At 41.4% G+C, this 20,538-nt stretch overlaps 1 protein-coding gene across 1 annotated transcript in view; it reads right to left on the bottom strand.

The window, feature by feature from the left end:
- Positions 1 to 20,538, bottom strand: part of LOC121281003 (serine/threonine-protein kinase 32B-like) — a 210,488-nt gene that overhangs the window by 8,481 nt on the left and 181,469 nt on the right. The window contains exon 5 of the mRNA XM_041193540.1: positions 4,844 to 4,947. Within this exon, the coding sequence (XP_041049474.1) occupies positions 4,844 to 4,947 (104 nt within the window). The remainder of the gene's footprint in view (positions 1 to 4,843; positions 4,948 to 20,538) is intronic.

The following is a 20,538-nucleotide window of genomic DNA, read 5'->3' as shown; positions in this document are numbered from 1 at the left end:
TTAATTGCAGCTTTATTATATTCTAATCCGAGGTTGTAATTCCGGATGGCTTCTTATTTTCATCCTTCAATTTTTGCATGACTTTGCCTTCCGAGCCCAGCTATACTTCAAATTCTTAATTACTTTTCCTAATGTAATTCATCTCATCTTGGTTCTTGAAAAATGATCTTGCGCTTTGCTCTTTAAATTCTGTCTCTCTCATTTCTTATCAATGATATTTTTTCCCCCCTAATCGCTACACTTTTTGTTCTGTCTTGCTGACAGCAGTCCCATTTCTCTGCTCGCCTGCCTTCTTGAATTCTCCTCCATCAGGGGTCTTCTTCAGTGAAATCCCCCAGTCACTTCCCAGAGCTCTTTTGTTATTTAAATGCCAACAGCTGAGCTAAGAGAGTCTCTCATGCTGATCAGCCTTTTACAAGCATTGGATCATCCACCTACCGAACTTTGACAACTACAAGCATGGTGTGATGACAAGCATCAAATCCAGGCCAGTTGTGTTTACAATTGGTGCCAGCAAAGCACGCAGCAAAGTTTTCGTTATATCACCCCTTTACTTTTAGTTCTTTTAGTTTTTTGCCTCTTCCTCCTCCACATTGCGCTGATAAGTGACAGTCTGCTGGGCCACCTGTCCGTTCTGCAGCACCCAGGGAAGGTCTCAACCAATCCATGGGGCAGAATCTTTAGGTCAGCGGGCAGGCGGGCGCCTGACTCGGTCAGATGCGAAATTGCGCGACATGACGTAGGGTGAGCATCCCAATGTCGTTCCGCGCTCACGTGATATTTTGGTCGGCGGGCGGGCGCAGAAGTCAGAAGCGTGCCTGCTGACAATTAAGAGGCCAATTAGTGTAATTGAAGTTGCACTTGTCTCCGATTTTTCGTGGTCCGTCCAAGCTTATGGTTGGCGGACGGGTGAATCGGCCAGGCGGACTTTGCATTTTTCATGAAACCGCATCCAAGGGTGGGGTGAGGTTTCCGTTATTAAATTTAAAACAGAATAAAAATCTACGGACAGCATTATTATCATGTATATGTTCCAGTGACTGATTGTGATGCTTGGACAACTTTTTCCTAATTTTAAAAACTTTATTTAATTGTTTTCAAGTCTTCAGCTCCCTGGGGCAGCTCTCTATCTTCAGGAAGCTTTCGTTCAGAGCTCATCCACACCCGTGCTTACGTCAGCGCCTGCTTCATGCTGGTTGGCCATTAATTGGCCAGCCAGCGTGAAATCGCAGTTGGGGGCCGATCGTGGTCGGCACTCCATTCCCCGACTAATCCCGGACTTGCCGATTGCGCTCTTCCAGCGACCTAAAAACTCTGCCTATGTTTCCTCTGTAGACCTCACTCTTTGAAAGTGTTTTGCTTCACCAACTGACACCCACCGATGTATTTGTGGGCTCCCTGGGCAGGTTTAAGTTCAATGAATGTAAACATTGGGAGATCTGCAAATCAAGCTGTCCATTCGCCATCTCCCATTTTACACTCTTGCTCCAAGTTGAAATGACCCCCATGAGGATTATCCAGTGTAGTCCAGTCAAATAGTCTCTGGCTGGAGTAATGGATAATTAGCCAGGGTCCTCATTCCTGATCATTAGGGGCTGACCTCTGCTAAAAGTGTGGCAACACAAAAGTTGGGTGACAGTGGGATTGGGCACATATAGTCAAATAGCCTGCCGGTAATTACTGCAAAGGATAGCATACAAAGAATGGACAGCTGGATAAGGTGCTGAAGGGTTTCCTGTGTCAGTGGAACCCTTTCCCAACAAAGAGTCAATGTCGTCAGGAGGGGTAAATTGATAAGAAACAGAAAGAAAAATCAGGGATTAAGCACTTTGATTTATGAAATCCTTAGAAGTATTTGTTTACAGATGAGCTAAGTCTGGAGTAAGTTAATTAACTATTGTGACAGAGATGTGCTATGTTATTCCCCTGGAGGGAATATAACAAGAAGTGGGACTGACAGGGCATGTTCTTGCAAATGGGGTGCAGTGTTGAATGATAATTGTTTTGTAAAACTGAACCAATCACAAGTGTTGATTTTCATTATTTTGAACTTTGCATGCAAGCTGTGTCCTTTCCAGACTAAAACATAGTTTAATAAATTACTTCTGCTGTATACAACACGTTTTTGATATATTTTATTCACAGTAATTTAAAAAATCTCAACGGTCGCACTGGCATTAATGAAGAATGAAAGCTGAAACCAACTTGCTGCTAATAGATTGTGACTTCCGTGCAGCGAACCACAATTGTTTATAATAGTGGAAGTACGAACATGTAGATGTCAGTTGCAGGACGCATAAAATCGGTTCATCATTATGTTCATAACAGAAGTAAGATGCAAAAGCATACTGTTGAAATTAAATACATCACAGAGGTAAGCATTGGTTTTAAAATATTGCAAACAATATGATTGAACATGTATTAATATCTGGCTGTGAGTGCAATGAAGATGTCAATATCTTTCCAGATCATTAACAGTAACAGTGTGCTGCACGAGGCTTTTTAAAAAAATTGTCTTCGGGATGTGAGCATTGCTGGCCAGGCCTTTTAATGCCCAACCCTAATTGCCGTTGAGAAGGTGGTGGTGAGCTGCCTTCTTAAGCCGCTGCAGTCCATGTGGTGTAGGTACACTCAATGCTTTTAAGAAGAGAGTCCCAGGACTTTGACCCGGCGACAGTGAAGGAACAGTTCCAAGTCAGGTTTGTTGAGTGACTTGGAGGGGAACTTGCAGGTGTTGGTGTTCGCATAAGCCACTGCCCTTGTCCTTCCAGGTGGCAGAGGTTGTGGGTTTGGATGATTCTATTGAAGGGACCTTGGTGAGTTGCTGCAGGGCATCTTGTTGATGGTACACACTGTTGCCACTGTGTAGCTCTGATGGAGGAAGTGAATCTCTAAGGTGGTGACTGAGATGCCAGTCAAGCAGAATGCATTGTCTGAGATGGTGTTGAGCCTCTTGAGCCGGGCTCATCTAGACAAGTGGAGAATATCCTATCATGTTCCTGACTTGTGTCTTGTACAAGGTGAACATGCCTTGGGGAATCAGGTGGTGAGCAACTTGCCTCAGAGTTCCTAACCTCTGACCTGCTCTTGCGGCCACAGTATTTATGTGGCTGGTCCAGTTCAGCTGATCAATGGTAAACCTCAGGATGTTAATAGTGAGGGATTCACAATGACAATGCCATTGACTGTCAAGGGGAGATGGTTAGATTTTTTAAAAATTATTCATTCATGGGATGTGGGCATCACTGGCTAGGTCAGCATTTATTGCCCATCCCTAATTGGGCCAGATGGGTTTTTAACAACAATTGGCAATGATCTTGTGGTCATCTTCAGACTTTTTGCTGAATTGAACTTTCACCGTCTGCTGTGTTGGGATTCGAGTCCAGGTCCCCTGAGCATTAGCCTGGGTCTCTGAATACTAGTTGAATGATGATACCACTATGCCATCGCCTCTCTCTTGGAGACAGTCATTGCCAGACACTTGTGTGGTACGAATGTTACTTGCCACTTATTAGCCCAAGCCTGAAAGTTGTCCATGTTTTGCTGCATATGGGCACAACTGCTTCAGTATTTGAGGAATTGCAAATTGTACTGAACACTGTGCAGTCTTCAGCAAACATTCCAATTCTGATCTTATGTTGGAGAAAAGGTCATTGATGAAGCAGCTGAAGATGATTGGGCCTAGGACACTACCCTGAGGAACTCCTGCAGTGATGTCCTGGGTTTGAGATGATTGGCCTCCAACAACCACAGCCATCTTCCTTTGTGCTAGGTATGGCCATAGCCAGCAGAGAGTTTTCCCCCAATTCCCACTGACTTCAATTTTGCATGGGCTCCTTGATGCCTAACTCTGCCAACCAAATGCTGTTTGATGTCAAGGGCAATCATTCTCCCCTCACCTCTGGAATTCAACTCTTATATCAATGTTTGGACAAGGGCTGTAATGAATTCTGGAACTGAATGGGCCAGGCAGAAACCAACCTGAGCATTGATGAGTAGATTGTTGCTGACTAAGTGCTGTTTGACCACACTGTCGATGACATCTTCCATCACTTTGCTGATGATTGAAAGTGGATTGATGGTGCGGTAATTGGCCAGATTGGATTTTTCCTGGTTTTTTTGGACAAGGTATCTCTGCCAATACCACATCTGCTATTTCTGAATGAATTGTCATTTAGCAACTAAATTAGTCCATCTAAATTTCTGCATTCAGGGCTTCCCTTTCTTCAGGTGTTAGGGCCCTAACTCTTTTGATCTGCCATACTTTTACCAGCACAAGTGTGCTGTTGAATTTCTTCCCTCAAAATTCCTGCTAACTGGTTTCTGAAATAATATTTAATTATAGCAATTACAGTATGTGCCAGTTATGAGTATAAGATAGTTATCCCAATAATTTCAGAACATTGCATTCCAACAAGAGCAGGGATAGATCATTTATCAGACAACAATCTCCTTCTTCTCTCTTGTACTTAAGGTAAAAGCTGGAGGTGTTCCTGGTTGTGAGTTTATCATGCGTATGACTCCACACAACATATTCTATACATCACACAGTTTGGATAGCATTTTTTGTGAATAATGTTATGTATTACATATGATAGCATACTCAATGCTCTGCCAGATATAGTTACAGTGAAGAGTTATGTACACATGTTTTTGCTCAACATGTATAAAGTTAGATTCAAAAAGGTCAGAGAAAAATGAAATGCAAAATGTAAAATGTACATTCTTCAGCCATTAGTTGACAATTCATTTGATTTCCATTGTTAGCTCCTTACAGAAATCAATAGGGGAGATTATCTGAAATCTTGCATGGCTAAAATAGGACCTGAATTGTACATCTTACCCAGCCCCTCAGCAGTTCATAAGATGTGATGCCCAGTGACCACCAGTCCACAGGATATGAATAGCCAGGGCCTCCTTCCAAAAAGGCCTGAAAAAGCTCTGGAGCTAAAGAGAAGCAAAAAGGAGGCAAAATCAGCCATAGTATACTTACACACAATATCAAAGTTATTAACGCATAACTATAAAGGTGCACAGCAAACACATACTGTAGGATTGATTTATGCTCTGCTATTTCTGATAAGGAATGCAGATTTAATAACAAAAAAATGCAGCTTCCTTACTGGGAAGAAAACACAATATAATAATAAATACCCTAATTATGTATTGTTGAGATTTCACTTCTTAATTAATTTTAGAATGATTTACTTAATGAAAATATCATTAATTTATCAATTAAGTTGTACTGGCAGGAGTGTGAAATAAAACAGCCAATTTTAACCCTGCTCATTTTCACCTCTGCCAACTTGCCGATCTTCAGGCTCTTCTGCCTATATAAATGATTGGCTGCCTCATCTGTTACAGTCACAGTCCTGCTACAGCACTGCTTACGAATTTGTGGAAAAGCACTTGGTGGAGGAAAATCAACTGGAAAGATGCCATGTAAATCTAAAGGGACACCGTCTTGAACCGAGAAAATGGGTTGGGATTGGGACGGAACATTTTCTGAAGAGAAAATTCCAGTCTCTAATACCCACATGCATGGATTTTCTGATAAGCACTACTGGATAGGGGTGAGGAATAGGAATCCTGGCTGATTTTACTGCTCCTTAACTTAGGGGTGCTGAAGCCAATTACCAAGCCTCTGCTGTGGCCGTAGTTAAGATGGACAATCTCAGCACCGACTAAGGATCAAACTAGATGCTTCTTAGTCACTTTCACATAGTGTAATGACTTTGTTGACTGAGCCAGCAGAGCAATAAGGGCTATTCTTTTTGGAAGCTCACAAAACGTTCCTGAAATCAATTTTGACTCAGTTATATTGTATGTGTACCACTGGGCCTTAAAGAAGCACCATTCCCAAGACTGATAGCTAACTGTTAATTACTGTTCATCAATCCTCATTATGAAACATTTGAAACATTCATAAATCTTAATGATAGTCATTATTTTCTAGTATATTGTGTAAGGCATCCATCATTACTGACATACGTCCATATAGACATAAAGCAAGTTCATGCCTTTTACATTTCATGCTGGGACACTTCATATAATTATCAGACATTTGATGGACGAGTAAAATCTTGGGGCAATTGAGTTTAAAACAAAAATCTAATGAGAATGACTTTGCTCCTTGTCCAAACTACTAGCTGGGTAGAAAATGAGAAATTTCAACTTCAATTGAAAAAGGCAAGTAGGCTCCTGAAGGCCACAATGTTCAATGTAGCTTTATTTCTCATTTCTAAGCTATCAAATTATCACACAAATTTTTTGCAATAGTAGTGCCATCATTGTAACAGAAACCTGCTAGCATCTGTTTAAGGTATCAGCCAAACCTTGCTAATTCATCATCAATCATAAAGCACTTAACATCATGCAAGGTAGTTTGCCCCCTGTCAGCGAAAGACTGGATTGCTCATTAACGCTACAGATAAATCCAATGCATCTATGGTCTTGACAAAACATATGCCAATATTGAAGTTGAAATTGAGTTGTGCTGAACAACAGAAGTTTGTAAATACAATTCGCAACTAATCCCTGCATATTGTAAGTTGCTTTGTTTTGTTCTGTTTTGTTGCAACAAACTTTCAGCTCTTGCACCAGAAGTTAGCTTTTTAATCTTAAAATAGAATCATGGAAGTTTATGGCAGAGAGAGAGGCCACTTGGCCCACCATGTCTGCGCTGGTCGATAAATGAGCCAACCAGCTTTCCAGCATTTGGTTCATAGCCCTGCAGGTTACGGCACTTGAGGTACATATCCGGTGTAGTAATTATAGTTTTGGGAAATGCTGGATTGTAGCTTTAGGAATAATCCTGTGTTGTAAGATCACATGATCTCTGTAAATCAATGTGATAGCAGCGCAGGGAGCCTCCACGAAAGAGATTTCTTTAGTTAAAGAGTTTGATGGACCCGTGTAGTTGCTGCTGCTGTCTTGTAAATAAAGTCAAATGTTTCCATTAAGAAAAGTCGTCTGAAGATCAACCCTATAACAAACTGGTGATGAGGATAAATCAGAATTGGTGCTGTATCTCACCCAGCGATTGTGAGTATCTAAGTTTGTTTAAAATAACAGAAGATATACTCATCCGAAATGCCACAATTTGGCAGAATCGATCCCTTTGAGCTAGCCACAGAAGATTGGTCTCAGTGTATAGAACTTATTTTGTGTTCTTCTTTCAAGCAAACAAAATCACAGGGCAAGAGAAGAGGAGAACGATCCTCTGGAGTACTTGTGGGAGCAAAAGTTAAAGTTTGATTCCAAGCTTGTTGGCCCCCAGTGCCCCAGATTCAAAGACTTTTAGTGAATTAGTAGAACTCGTTAAGACACATTTTCAACCCAAGCCCTCAATCACAATGCAGAGGTTCAGCTTCAGTTTATGAAATAGAGCCCCAGGTGAGACAATTGCTAACTACGTGGTGAAATTAAAATAACTAATGGAATATTGTGATTTCAGTGAAACTCTAAATGACATGCTCAGCGATCGTTTAGTATGTGGCTTGCAGGAAATCACTATTCAGTGAAGATTGCTGGCTGAAATGAAGTGAATCTTGATTTTAAGAAAGTGTTAGAAATAGCACTGGCCATGGAAAGTGCTGTAAAAGAATCACAAGCGATTCAAGGGGTGCAAAATGGCGCCGTATTCCTAATCAGGCTGGAACAGACAGCTGAAAAGGGCACAAAATTTGGGACTCCACCATGTAGCAGCAAAGCCTCCGCATGGGAGACTTATAAAGAAGACAAATGCATATGGGATACAGGGTAATTTGATAAGGTGGATTCAAAATTGGCTTAGTTGTAGGAGACAGAGGGTGATGACAGAAGGATGCTTCAGTGACTGGAAACCAGTGTCCATTGGTGTACCACAGGGATCTATGCTAGGTCCCCTATTATTTGTCATTTATATAAACGACATAGATGACTATAGTGGGGGGTAGGATCAGTAAGTTTGCAGATGACACAAAGATTGGCCGGGTGGTTAACAATGAGGTTGAGTGTCTTGGGCTACAGGAAGATATAGACGGGGTGGTCAAATGGGCAGGTAAGTGGCAGATGGAATTTAACCCTGAAAAGTGTGATGTGATACACTTTGGAAGGAGTAATTTGACAATGAACGACATGACACTAGGAAGTTCTGAGGAACAAAGGGACCTTGGCATGTGTGTCCATAGATCACTGAAGGCAGAGGGGCATGTTAGTAGGGTGGTGAAAAAGGCATATGCCTTTATCAATCGAGGCATAGATTACAAAAGTAGGGAGGTCATGTTGGAGTTGTATAGAAACTTGGTGAGGCCACAGCTGGAGTACTGTGTGCAGTTCTGGTTGCCACATTATAGGAAGGATGTGATTGCACTGGAGGGGGTACAGAGGAGATTCACCAGCATGTTGCCTGGGATGAAATATTTCAGTTATGAAGAGAGGTTGGACAGACTTGGGTTGTTTTCGTTGGAGCAGAGAAGACTGAGGGGCGACCTGATCGAGGTGTACAAGATTATGAGGGGCATGGACAGGGTGGATAGGGAGCAGCTGTTCCTCTTAGTTGAAGGGTCAGTCATGAGGGGACATAAGTTCAAGATGAGGGGCAGGAGGTTTAGGGGGGATGTGAGGAAAAACTTTTTTACCCAGAGGTTGGTGACAGTCTGGAATGTGCTGCCTGGGAGGGCGGTGGAGGCGGGTTGTCTCACATCCTTTAAAAAGTACCTGGATGAGCACTTGGCATGTCATAACATTCAAGGCTATGGGCCAAGTGCTGGTAAATGGGATTAGATAGGTAGGTCAGGTGTTTCTCACGTGTCGGTGCAGACTCGATGGGCTGAAGGGCCTCTTCTGCACTGTGTGATTCTGTGATTCTGTGAAACCGCCCCTGCTAACTGAAAAATGAGAGGAAACAGCTTAGTAACTAAATCGGAAAATAACATTCATTGCCATGGAAACAGTCAGTCTTCTAGCGATTGGCAATTAAAAAAAGTAGAACGTTATTTTTGTCACAGAAGTGGACACATAATGAGACCGTGCTAAGTGAGATTTAAACATGCTTCCAAACAACAAACAAAGTCCAAAGAAGTCTATAGCGTAGAAGAGCCTGAAACAACAAATTTGGACATTTATTCATTATTCAACATAAAAGTTGGGAAGAAAGAGCCAACTATTGTCACAGTGCAAGTGAATAATAAATCATTTAAAATGAAAGTAGACACAGGAGCTTCCACCATTGTAATAGGAGAACACACTTTCAGATATTTAATTAAAGGTGATCAATAATTAAATTTGGAACAAACATCTGCCAAGTCGGAAACATATACAGATGAAGAAATCTAAGTAAAAGGTATCACCAGAGCAACTGTTCATTATCAATACCAATCGGCATATCTACCAGCGATGGTATTGAAAGGCAGAGAACCAAGCCTTCTAGGGTGAAATTGGTTAAAGGAAATCAATCTTGATTGGCCAGTGAGATTTCAAAAGGAAGCTAGAAGAGTTCCTGGCTTGAAAAAAGGTTTTGCAGAAAGCCTGGAGAATCCAAGGTCCACAACAGGATGAAAAAGGAGTGTGTAAAGATTCAATAACCTGAAGAGATGAAGACTATCTTAAACAATGACAACAACATGGAAGAACAGCAGAAGTAACTCAAGAAGACTCTGCTGAATGTCAGAGTTCAAGACGAAGTAAGTAACCTTCGCAAAGAAAAGGAAAACCTGATGAAAGATCTTTGCACACGACAAGATTCCCTTGGGTCAAATTTTGTGCCTCTGGAAAAGTACAAAGAGAAACAGGAAGAATTTAACACTTCTCTGAACAAACTGAAGAACCAGTTGGCAGAGAAGATGCAACAATGTTCAAGCTTCCAGGAGGAAGCCAACAAATACATGAAAGAGACAGAAGAGCTGAAGAATCAGCTAAATGATGCTAAAAAGGCTTTGAAAGCAAACATTGTAGAAGTTTCCAAGAGGTGAACAGCTAATGAAGTCTTGGGTGACTCAGCTACTGAACTCAGACAAGTTGAGATTTCACCCGAGAAAAGTCTGGCCAATAGTGAAGCCAAAAGGACGGCCGAGACTAAACTCTGTGGTAGACAGAAGAAGACAAGAAGGAAGAAATTTCCACAAAGACAAAGAAAAAATTAACAGGCGAATCGTTGGAGTACAAACTTGCTCATTTTCTATTTCACTACAGAACAACCCCCCACACAACGACAGCAGCAACGCCTGCAAAATTATTGATGAGGCACCATCTTCAGACAAGACTAAACCTAATACTTCCCAATTTGAAAGGGAAGGTGGAGAAAAGTCAAGAGAACCAAAAAGCAATGCATGATTTGCATAGTCGTGGGAGACAATTTACTGCTAGAGAAGCAGGATATGTAAAAAAATTCAGTGGAGGACCAAAATGGTTACCTGGTAAAGTAAGTTCAGTAACCAGACCATTGTCATACCACTTGGAAGTGGAGGGCTGGATCACCCATAAACATGTCAATCATTTAAAAAAAAGATACCACAACAAGATATTGTTCCACCTGTAACCATTACTGAATCAGTGGTTCCTGTTGAAGATGCTTAATCAAGGACAGATATGCCTAATGTCCCTGTCAGAGTGGAAGATACTGAACTGTAAGTGTCTGATGAGGTACCAAATGTTAATGTAGGTCCAGAGAATGTGGTTCCTGTCAAAGAATCGGAAGTCATGGAGCTACAACGTTCCACATGGATCAGGAAACCACCTGAAAGTCTGAACTTGTAATTTCATGATTTGTGTAAATATTGTAAAGTCATGAGATAAATATCCTTGTAAATACAAAATGTCCAATAAAGTTAATTGTAAGATCACATGATCTGTGTAAACCAATGTGTTAGCAGCACGGAGAACCTCCACAGGAGAGACTTCTTTAGTTATGGAGTTTGATGCACATGTGTAGTTGCTGCTGCTTTCTTGTAAGTAAAGTCAAATGTTCCCACTAAGTAAAGTCATCTGAAGATCAACTCTATAATATCCAAACACCCTTTAAATCAGTTGAGTCCCCTTGACTACCCTTTCAGGCTGAGTTCCAGACCTCCACAAGCCTCTGGGTAATAAAGGTTTTCCTCATCTCCACACTAATACTTCTACCAATCACTTTAAGTCTATGCCCCAAGACAATGAACTCTCTGTTAAAGAAAATAGGTCCCTCCAATCCACTCTATCCAGATATTTTGCCTTGGCTGTGACTTTTTGGGAACAGTTGATAATAATCGGAAAAAATGAAAATTATAAACTGTATTATTGAGAGGAGCCAGAAACATCCTGAACACAAATTCTTCTGCAAAATGCTAGGCTGCAGAAGTTAAATTTGTGGTACTAATTCTGTAGGTGAAAACCATGCAAAACATGTACCAATTTCTACCCACTGGGTTCTAAAATGAGATAAGATTACAGCCTATTTTTTGATATATATGAATGACTTGGATATTGAAATACGGAGTAAAATTCTAAATTTTGCCAATGATACCAAACTTGGAGGTGTGGCAGACAGTGAGGGTGATACAATCAACTGCAATAGGACATAGATAAACTAGCAGAATGGGCAGACAAGTGGCAGATGGAATTTAATACAGAGAAGTGTGAGGTGATGCATTTTGGCAGAGAGGATAGGGAGACGCAATATTGACTTCATAAGGACATAAGAAATAGGAGACATTTGGCCCCTCAAGCCTGCCCCGTCATTCAATAAGATCATGGCTGATCTGCCCCTGGCCTCTTTCATGCCAGCTCCTTATAGCCCTCAACTCCCCGATATTTCAAAAATCTATCTACCTCCTCTTTAAATATTTTCAGTGATCTAGCCTCCGCAACTCTCTGGGGTAGAGAATTCCAGACATTCACTACCCTCTGAGAGAAGAATGGTATAGTTCTAAAGAGTGCGCAGGAGTGAAGGACCTGGGGACTCATGCGTATAGATATTTGAAGGTGGCAGGGCATATCGAGAGTAGTTAGCAAAGCATATGGGATCTTGGGCTTCATAAAAAAAATACGCATAGGAACAGGGAAATTATGCTGAACTTTTATAAAGCTCTGGTTAGGCCCAAACTATAGTGTTGCATCTGGTCATCTCACTTTAGGAAGGATGTGATGGTTCTTGAGAGGGTGCAAAGGAGATTTATCTGAATTGTTCCAGGGATGAGGGATTTAAGCTCGAAAATTAGATCGCACAGCTGTGTTTGTTCTCCTTGGAGCAAAGAAGATTGAGGGGGAGATTTGAGTGTACAAGATTATTATATATTTAGATAAGGTTGACAAATAAAAGCTGTTCCCATTAGCTGATATACAGGCTAGGGCACAGACTGAAGGCTTTGGGAAAGAGATAGAGGGGATGTGAGGAAGTATTTTTTTTAATGCAGCAAGTGGTTATGATCTGGAACTCACCACCTACGAGGGTGGTGGAAGCGGAGATGACCAATGATTTCAAGAGGAAATTGGATAGGCATTTGAGGGAAATAAACTTGCAAGGCTACAGGATCACGCAGGGGAATTTGTGCTGACTGGATTCACCTACACAGAGCCAGCTTGGAATCCTTCTGTGCTTCAGTGACTGGATGAGACCATAATAAAGAGCTAAAAATTATTTCCCAAAATGATATCTCAAATTACTTATATTTTGACCTAGTTGGTATGGCAATCAAATAACACTGTGATAAGTCCCAGAGATTCTCACCATATGAAAATGTGTGAAGGAACAGAAATATTCCCTAGGCATAGTTTACTGTGATGAATGCAGGAATCAAGCAAAGAAAATGTGTAAATCAGATAACTATTTGTAGGTCATAAAATATTCCAAATTTAAGTTTAAAATTATAAGAAATTTGAGTTTAGGAATTGCAATTATATAGATGAGAGCATCCTCTGGAAATCAACATTTTGCTGGAAATTTGATTACAACAAAACTAATTTAAAATATAATTTTGATACATTTGCATAAGAAGAATACATTACTGCCAGCTTGTCAAGAGGGTAAACCGACCATGAAGACATTGCCAAATGCACAAGTCACTATTCAGTGCATGCTCAGTCAATCAAAATTGATTAGTTTTGCATCCACTGATGATGTGAAGTTATTCAATTCCTTTTCTTTTTCACAAGTAATGAACATATTTATATGCAAAGACAAAAACTGTTGCATTTCACTGATGAGCTTTTTAATCAACAATTAACTATTCCATAACTTCTCTTTACACAATCTTGCTCAGGGCTTTTTAAAATCAAGAGTCTCAAAATGTTGAGTAAGTTCCCATTATCTGTTTACATTACCTTGTATCTAATTTTTGTCTGAACCAAAGCTGGAGGGTGTGTATAATCCAACCCCACTGCCAAATTCCAAATGAGTGGGCAGTTACTTATTCAGAATTTGTGCCTTCCCTATTGTCTGTGGTTTAACCAGCAGGTGACTTTGTTGCCAGCCTCAAGCAAGCAGCAGCCTGGATGGATTTGTCTAAATCGGGGATCTGTTATGGGCAACAGAACCACAATTGCATTTTGACTTGGGTCAGAGCAGGGAAGATGTAAGTTGACCATCAGGAGGGATGAAGGAGGTAAATCAGAAACTTGTCTTTGAGGAGGCCAGGAAAAGCAGGAATGTTCAGAACTAGTGAATAATTAAGTACTGTTCAGGCTCTAGCTGTAATTGCAGTTTAGCTTCAGATTTGTCACAATATGGCTGCAACTGCATTGCTCATTATGTCTTTTGCTGCTAGTTCTTATGGAGTTTCCATTAGAAGGTGAAAAATGAGAAATCCGGGTCAGTAATCCAAGCTGACTGTTTCATTACTGTTGTGGTCTCTCTTCATTGTGAAGAAAGAATCAATTATCATTACCATTCCACCTTTATTTCAAAACTATGTGGGACACATGAGCTGGAGGACACTGCAGAGTCCCACTCACAGACAGTGAAAGTGTGTTTTTATGACCCCAATTGTCCTCTTGATGACCAATGTTGTAGACGTGTGTGCCTTGTTTTAGCACTCCTATTTTGCTGTTTGGGAAACTCTTGATGAGGTTACTACCCATGGAAGAAGGTGGTAAGCTTTTTCACCTAGATGCCATTTGTTGACTTACAATCTTACCCTGAAGAAGTTGGGAAGAGCTAACTTTTGAAAGATGAATGCATCATGACAAATTCCAGCATATCTAGCATTGGGATCCTTTGCATATTGTTAGAGCCATCTGTGCATTCAGGGAGGAGAATCCCTTTGAAGTCCTTTTATAATAGTTGAGAGGGTTTTTTTTTCTCTAAAAGCCCTCAATGTTTGGGCTCTGGGCTTTGGGAAGTCAAGAATCCCCATAAAACTGGATGGCTCTTTCACCCTGCTGCCTTCCTGAGATACCAAAAGTGATGAATTCACCAGTTGTCCTATAAACTGTGCCTGTCAGCTGATGAATTCATGACCATGCTGCAGCCTGTTTGATATTACACAGATCCCCCTGAGGCTGCCTAATATGATCCTGATAACAGGATTACAAAAGATATACAGCATTGAAACAGACCATTCAGCCTAACCCATCCCTGCCAGTGTTTATGTTCCACTTGAGACTCCTACCATCTAAATCTACCATCATAACTCTCAAATCCCATCTCCCTCATATACACTTGTCTAGTTTCCCCTTAAATGTATCTACACTATTTGCTTTAACCACTCAATGTGATAGTGAGTTCCACATTCTCGCCACTCTTTGGGTAAAGAAGTTTCTTCTCAATTCCTTATTGGATTTCTTGGTGACTAACTTACATGGATGACCTCTAGTTGTGCTTTTCCCCACAAGAGGAGACATTCACCAATCAGAATTGTTCATAATTTTAAAGACCTCTCACCCCTCAGCTTTCTTTTTTCAAGAGAGTAGACAGCCAGTCTGTCAATCCTTTCCTGACATGTATACCCATGAGTACAATGGTTAACTTCATAGACACAGAGAGAACCATATGGGCAGGGGAGCATGGCTGCAGGTCCTCATGCAGTGGATATTAGAGCTGCCATGTTGCTTCTTCCTGACGTACACACATATACATATATATATATAATATATATAGTATCTGGCGAATGTATCCACCTTAAATGATATTTGATTCTCTTTTGTTCAATCCTGCATTGTGCTTTGTCCTCTTCCATGATTAAGTTATACCTGGGTATGCTCATATAGAATGCCCCATCTGCTCCTGAGAAAGCTTTACAGTGGGTGGGGTGAGGGATAGAAATGAAAATCTATCAGTGGTCTCATGCTGTCAGAAGCAGTGAGCTATAAGTCCAAGTCTGTAAAGGCAGAATGTCATAAAGGAAATAGCTGAAAAAAGTCATTCCCAGCTGGAGAAATCCCAGGTGAAATTCTTCATCTCAGAGACCCTTCACTTTCACCTGTCTTAGACGATACAAGCAACAACTGTGACTTATAACTCTATATCACACCAAGAGCTTGGTGAGTGTAAAAATAGGAAGCTCGGAGCTACAATGCCACTAGTCCTCATTACAGTATGTTCAAATGAGATCTCTTGAGACTTGGCTGGTGGATTGCAGGAAGGGCAGAAATGCATGAAGAAATTTAGACAGGGATTGGAGCGAAACATCAGAGGAAACAGTTTCCACCTGATTTTCCAGCCACACAAAGTTAGCCATGATCAATATACGTTGGTGTGGAGAATCTCCTCCGACTGTCTAAGTGCTTATTGAACCATTTCAGAAATGTGAAGCTCTCATTATCACAGCTAAATCAAAATTCACTAGATTTATAGAGTTTACACTAATGATGAAGTGACAAAAGATAAATGCCAGTGAGAAACACATGGGGTTTCACGTAGAGGAAGGTTAACTTTTAGAAATGCTAATCTTTAATTTAAACAACTTGAATGTAGCTTTCTTTACCTATTCAGAACTCAATTTCACAATCTAGGAAACAGATGCTAGTAGAAAATAGCACAAAGCTTCTTCCTCCTTTAAACATCTGACTGCTCACTTCTCATTTAAAATCCTGGTTCTCTACCATCCATCCAAAAAAATGGCAATTTTCTCAACAAGCTATCTTTGTTGCTTTCCTCCCTCAGCCTTTCCAATGAGTGACTTCTCATCCTACGTGATTTCAAAATCCATCACAATTCATTATGTTCTCTCTACTCTGAGTTCACTGCCCTCCAAATAAACACCTCAACCCATATTCATGGCAATCAGTTTAATCTTAACCATCTCACATAGCCTTGCTAATCCTATAGTATCCATCGCATGTAAAGCCATCACTGATTATTTCCTTGTATTACTCTCCACCCACATCCTGCTTCTCTCTCCAAGTCTAACTTCCTTCTGTATCTGCCCTGGAAAATACTTTGCCCCAATTCACTGACCACTGCACTCTCAAATTCTCAATTGTCTTGCCTTTGGTCCTATGTTCACAACATTTCTGCAACTATCAATCCACTCAATCACACACTCATCTCCACCTTTGATGCCCTAGCCCCCATTCAAAGCAATATTTTCTCTCACCCTGGCCTGACCCCCTGGTATGGCCCTTACCTCTGATGCCTTAAGACCAGGAGATGCAAACTTAACTATATGGCAGACACTGGTTTAGCCATTCACTACCAGATCTGGCTCAATCATTCTGAAATGCGAAGGTGACCCATTGATTCTTTTCCCTACTGCAAGTCGCCTTTTTAAACCACTCTACCCAGTTTCCTGCACCCTCACCTCCAATAACAAGTATCAGGAGCTCATGGATTTGTCATCACTAAGGCTGAGACCCTCACCTGATTCTGCCACTTTCCTCAATCACCAGACCAAATTTCCTCTAAGGCTCCCTCTTGCCTCTAGTAGCCCTGAACTTGTGTCTTGCTTTAGTTTCTCCCCTCAGGGTGTCTCTGAACTAATCTTGTTCATGAGACCCACTTCCTGCACCCTTGATCCCATTCCCACTAAAGTACTGATCACCTAGCTTCCCTTCCTGGTTCCCATGTCAGCTGGCATTGTTAATGGTTCTCTCTCCTCAGGTTCTGACCCTCTCTGCATCAAATATATCATCAACACCCCTCTCCTCAAAAAAAAGAGCCTTTGATTTATCCATCCTTGCAAACTACCATCCCATCTCAAACCTCCCTCTCCTCTCCAAAGCCTTCGCAAGTATTGTTGCTTCCCAAATCCATTCCTATCTTTCCTGGAACCCCGTGTTTCAATCCCTTTAGTCAGAACTCCCCCCACCCCCGCCACAAAACTGAAACAGCTCTTATCAAAGTTAGAAATGACTAAAAAAAGGCAAAATATCCTTCCTAGTCATTGTCAGCAAAGTCTGCAACCTTTGACACAGTTGATCACACCAAACTTCTCCAATAACTTTTCACCATTGCCTAGCTGGCTGGCTCTGCACTCATTTGGTTCTGTTCTCATCTATCTAATCATATCTAGCAATGGCTTCTCTTCCCATTCCTGCAGTTACCTTTGGGTAACCAAAGTAAACCAGGCAACTTGAAATTTCACATTTCAAACAATGTTGGCAGTTAACTGTCAGTCACCAGCACTGGTGCATTCTCCATGGTAACACCCCTACCCATCAGAGTCCACTTGCCAACCAATCAGCACTCTCTTTACATAGAGTATAAATTGTTGTTTTCCCCTTATATTGCTATTCTTGCAAAGTGTCCTGTTGGGTGCAAGGCGAAAAGTTTTGACATGTCTCTTTTTTAAGCAATCCTCAAATTCTGTGCTATCAAATGACTGAGATATCTCCATTCCTCTAATTCAGGCCTCTTGAGCACTCACTGATTTTAATTGCTCCACCATTGGTCACCATGCCTTCAGCTGCATTACCCTAATCTCTGAAATCCTCTCCCTCAGCCTATCTCACTTTCCTCCTTTTAAGATTCTTCTTAAATTTGAGCTTTTTGAACAAGCTCTTGTGCATTTTCCCTAATATCTTCTTAAGTGGCACGGTGTCATATTCTGTTTTTTTATAACGCTCCTGTGTCGTGCCTTGACTTTTTATTATATTAAAGGCATGGTATAAGTACAAGTTGTTGTTGTAAAGCAAGAACCTTCAAAAAGGAAAGCATTTGCATTTAAGATGGGTATTTGAAATGTAAATCACTAAAGCTGTAGATACAATGCCTGATGATATGTGGCAGCAGCCATGGTAACTGGTGCTGATTTTTACTGCTCAAGTGCGTTAGGTTTAACATTCTAACAGAGTCATTTACAAACGATGACCTCAAGAGATGCTTTGGACTGCTTGTCTGGAATATCAATTTACTTTCACATTTATAAAAGAATCTGTATGCAACTGATCTATCACAGCATCTTACTGATTGCATCATTCTATTAAAAAATTCATTCTCAGATTGTGGGTATTGCTGGCTAGGTCGGCATTTATTGCCCGCCCATAGTTGTCATTGAGATGGTGGTGCCGAACATCATTTGTGACCCACTGCAGTTCATGTGATGAAAGGTGTTCTAGCAGTTTGACCCAGCAATGATGAAGAAATGATGACCTATAACCAAGTCAGGATGGTGTGTGACTTGGTTGTAGGAGGAAACCTGGAGGTGACGGTGCTCCCATGCATATCCTGCTCTTGCCCGTTTAGGTGGTGGAGGTCAAGGGTTTGGAAGGTGCTGTTGACAAGGCCCTGCTGCAATGTTTTCTGCAGCCATGGTGTGCCAGCGGTGGAGGAAGTGGATATTTATGATGGTTAAAGGACTGCCAATCTCGTGGGGTGGAAATCGGTCTGTTTTGGGGCTTAGAATGGTTGGCCTGCACTGACAGTGCACCAGGAACAGAGGTCCAGGCCTCATCTAACATTGAGCTTTGGACCTCATTTTGATATCTGCAGCAAGATGATGGCACCAGTCGCACCTCCAGTCACTGTGGTACCAATTTGGGCCAACAGTCTCAGCCACAGTGACCCACTGTAATTCTAGGAAACTGGGAAGGGTGCTCTGGTTCCTCTTGATTCTACATATGGGTCAACATATAAAGTCAAAACTTACATGTTCTCAAATCAAAATTTACATGATCGGGCAGCCTAGGGAGGGAGGGGTGAGGGGTTGGGGGGTGTGTTTTGGAGGCCAAGCAGTGAGGAACAAAAGGGGTAACATCTTGGGGGATGCTTTAAGGGGAAATGGAGCCCCTTTTAAATGCAAATCTGGGTATACTGCCTGTTGAAGGACCCCTGCCAAAATTCATCCCCAAAGAGGGAGCAGATCAGTATTAAACAGACTGATGAAGAGTCACCAACCTGAAACATCAGATCAGATTTTCAATGCGGGTCAGGAACCCACCACCAAGATGAATTCCGGGTCTTGACACAGCACCCAAGCCAATTCGCTCTCGCGACATTATTTTTAAATGAAAATGGCCAGGTAGTGAGCTCGGTGCCCAATCAGTGGCACTGAGAGCTGCCTGCCTGGCACCAGTGGCAAAGGCAGGCAGCTGCCATGTTGGGGGCCGCCACTGCCTTGCCGATTAGAACAGGCAGCTCCTTGAGGCAGAACGTATGGAAAGTAGCCATGGATGAGAAGGGTGGGAGTAACACTCCTGTCAAGGCTCATTTAATTTAAAAACTAACGCAAAGCAATATAACGGGGCCCTGGAGCGAACCCAGACAGATGTGTGCACATGTGCACAAAATGGTTCAGCTCGCTGGAAAAAAAACATTTAAAAATTCCAATCTTGAATTGAAAGGCCTCATAACAAGCTCCTTAAGGAGTTTACGGGGCTGTTAATTGGCAGCGAGTCCGTTTCCTGCTCCCTCCGCTCCCCGGCTTTGAAAATTCATAACTGTCCCAAAGGCATCAGGATCTTGAGATGATCTCTGAGTCCGTGATATTTAATTCCCACTCACACTGGGTCGTGACCCCACCGCCCTTTGAAAATCCAGCCTGTTAACTCCATTTCTCTGTTCACAGGTGCTGCAAAAGCTGCTGAGCGTTTCCAACATTTTCAATTAAACTCTTAGCTGTGTAATGAAAGAGTGAGTAAGGCAAATAGGCACTAAAGTGGTTATGACAATTTATATATTTGAATTTAATAGTCTTCCATTTATAATCTTAATCAATGACTAAAAATCCTACCGACGTATACCATTAATGTGTGGCAATTTCACAGGGTTGCAGCATACCAGAAATTTGTACTTTGTTTGGTTGTTTATTTTTGAATTCCCATTCATTTTATTTCCACATTTCAAGCTCTTGCAAAGTCACATGACTAATATAAGCTAAATGCTTATGATGTGAACTTGAGTGGCCCATAAACATTTTCATGACTTAAATTGGAAATTTGGGGATTTTGACATCCAAAGGAACACAAAGGACCATTAGGAAATAATGCAGCATTGGTTTGCAAAAGTAGAATAGGCGGAGAGGGGGACACATCCCACCGGTATGCTGAAACCACAATAAGGGGGTTGTCATAACCCTGAAAATTAGTAAGAGGTTTGAAAACCACTATTTGCTCTCATTCTGCTATTCCATTCAGGCTTGCAGCTTTGATTATTGCAAATTATTAGGGCAAAGGACATACTGAGCAAGGTTGAATGCAGAAAAATTG

Source organism: Carcharodon carcharias, chromosome 1 (genome assembly GCF_017639515.1).
Source record: "Carcharodon carcharias isolate sCarCar2 chromosome 1, sCarCar2.pri, whole genome shotgun sequence".
NCBI lineage: Eukaryota > Metazoa > Chordata > Chondrichthyes > Lamniformes > Lamnidae > Carcharodon > Carcharodon carcharias.
The sequence above is the reverse complement of the archived record's forward strand: the minus strand, read 5'-3'. Positions and strand labels throughout refer to the sequence as shown.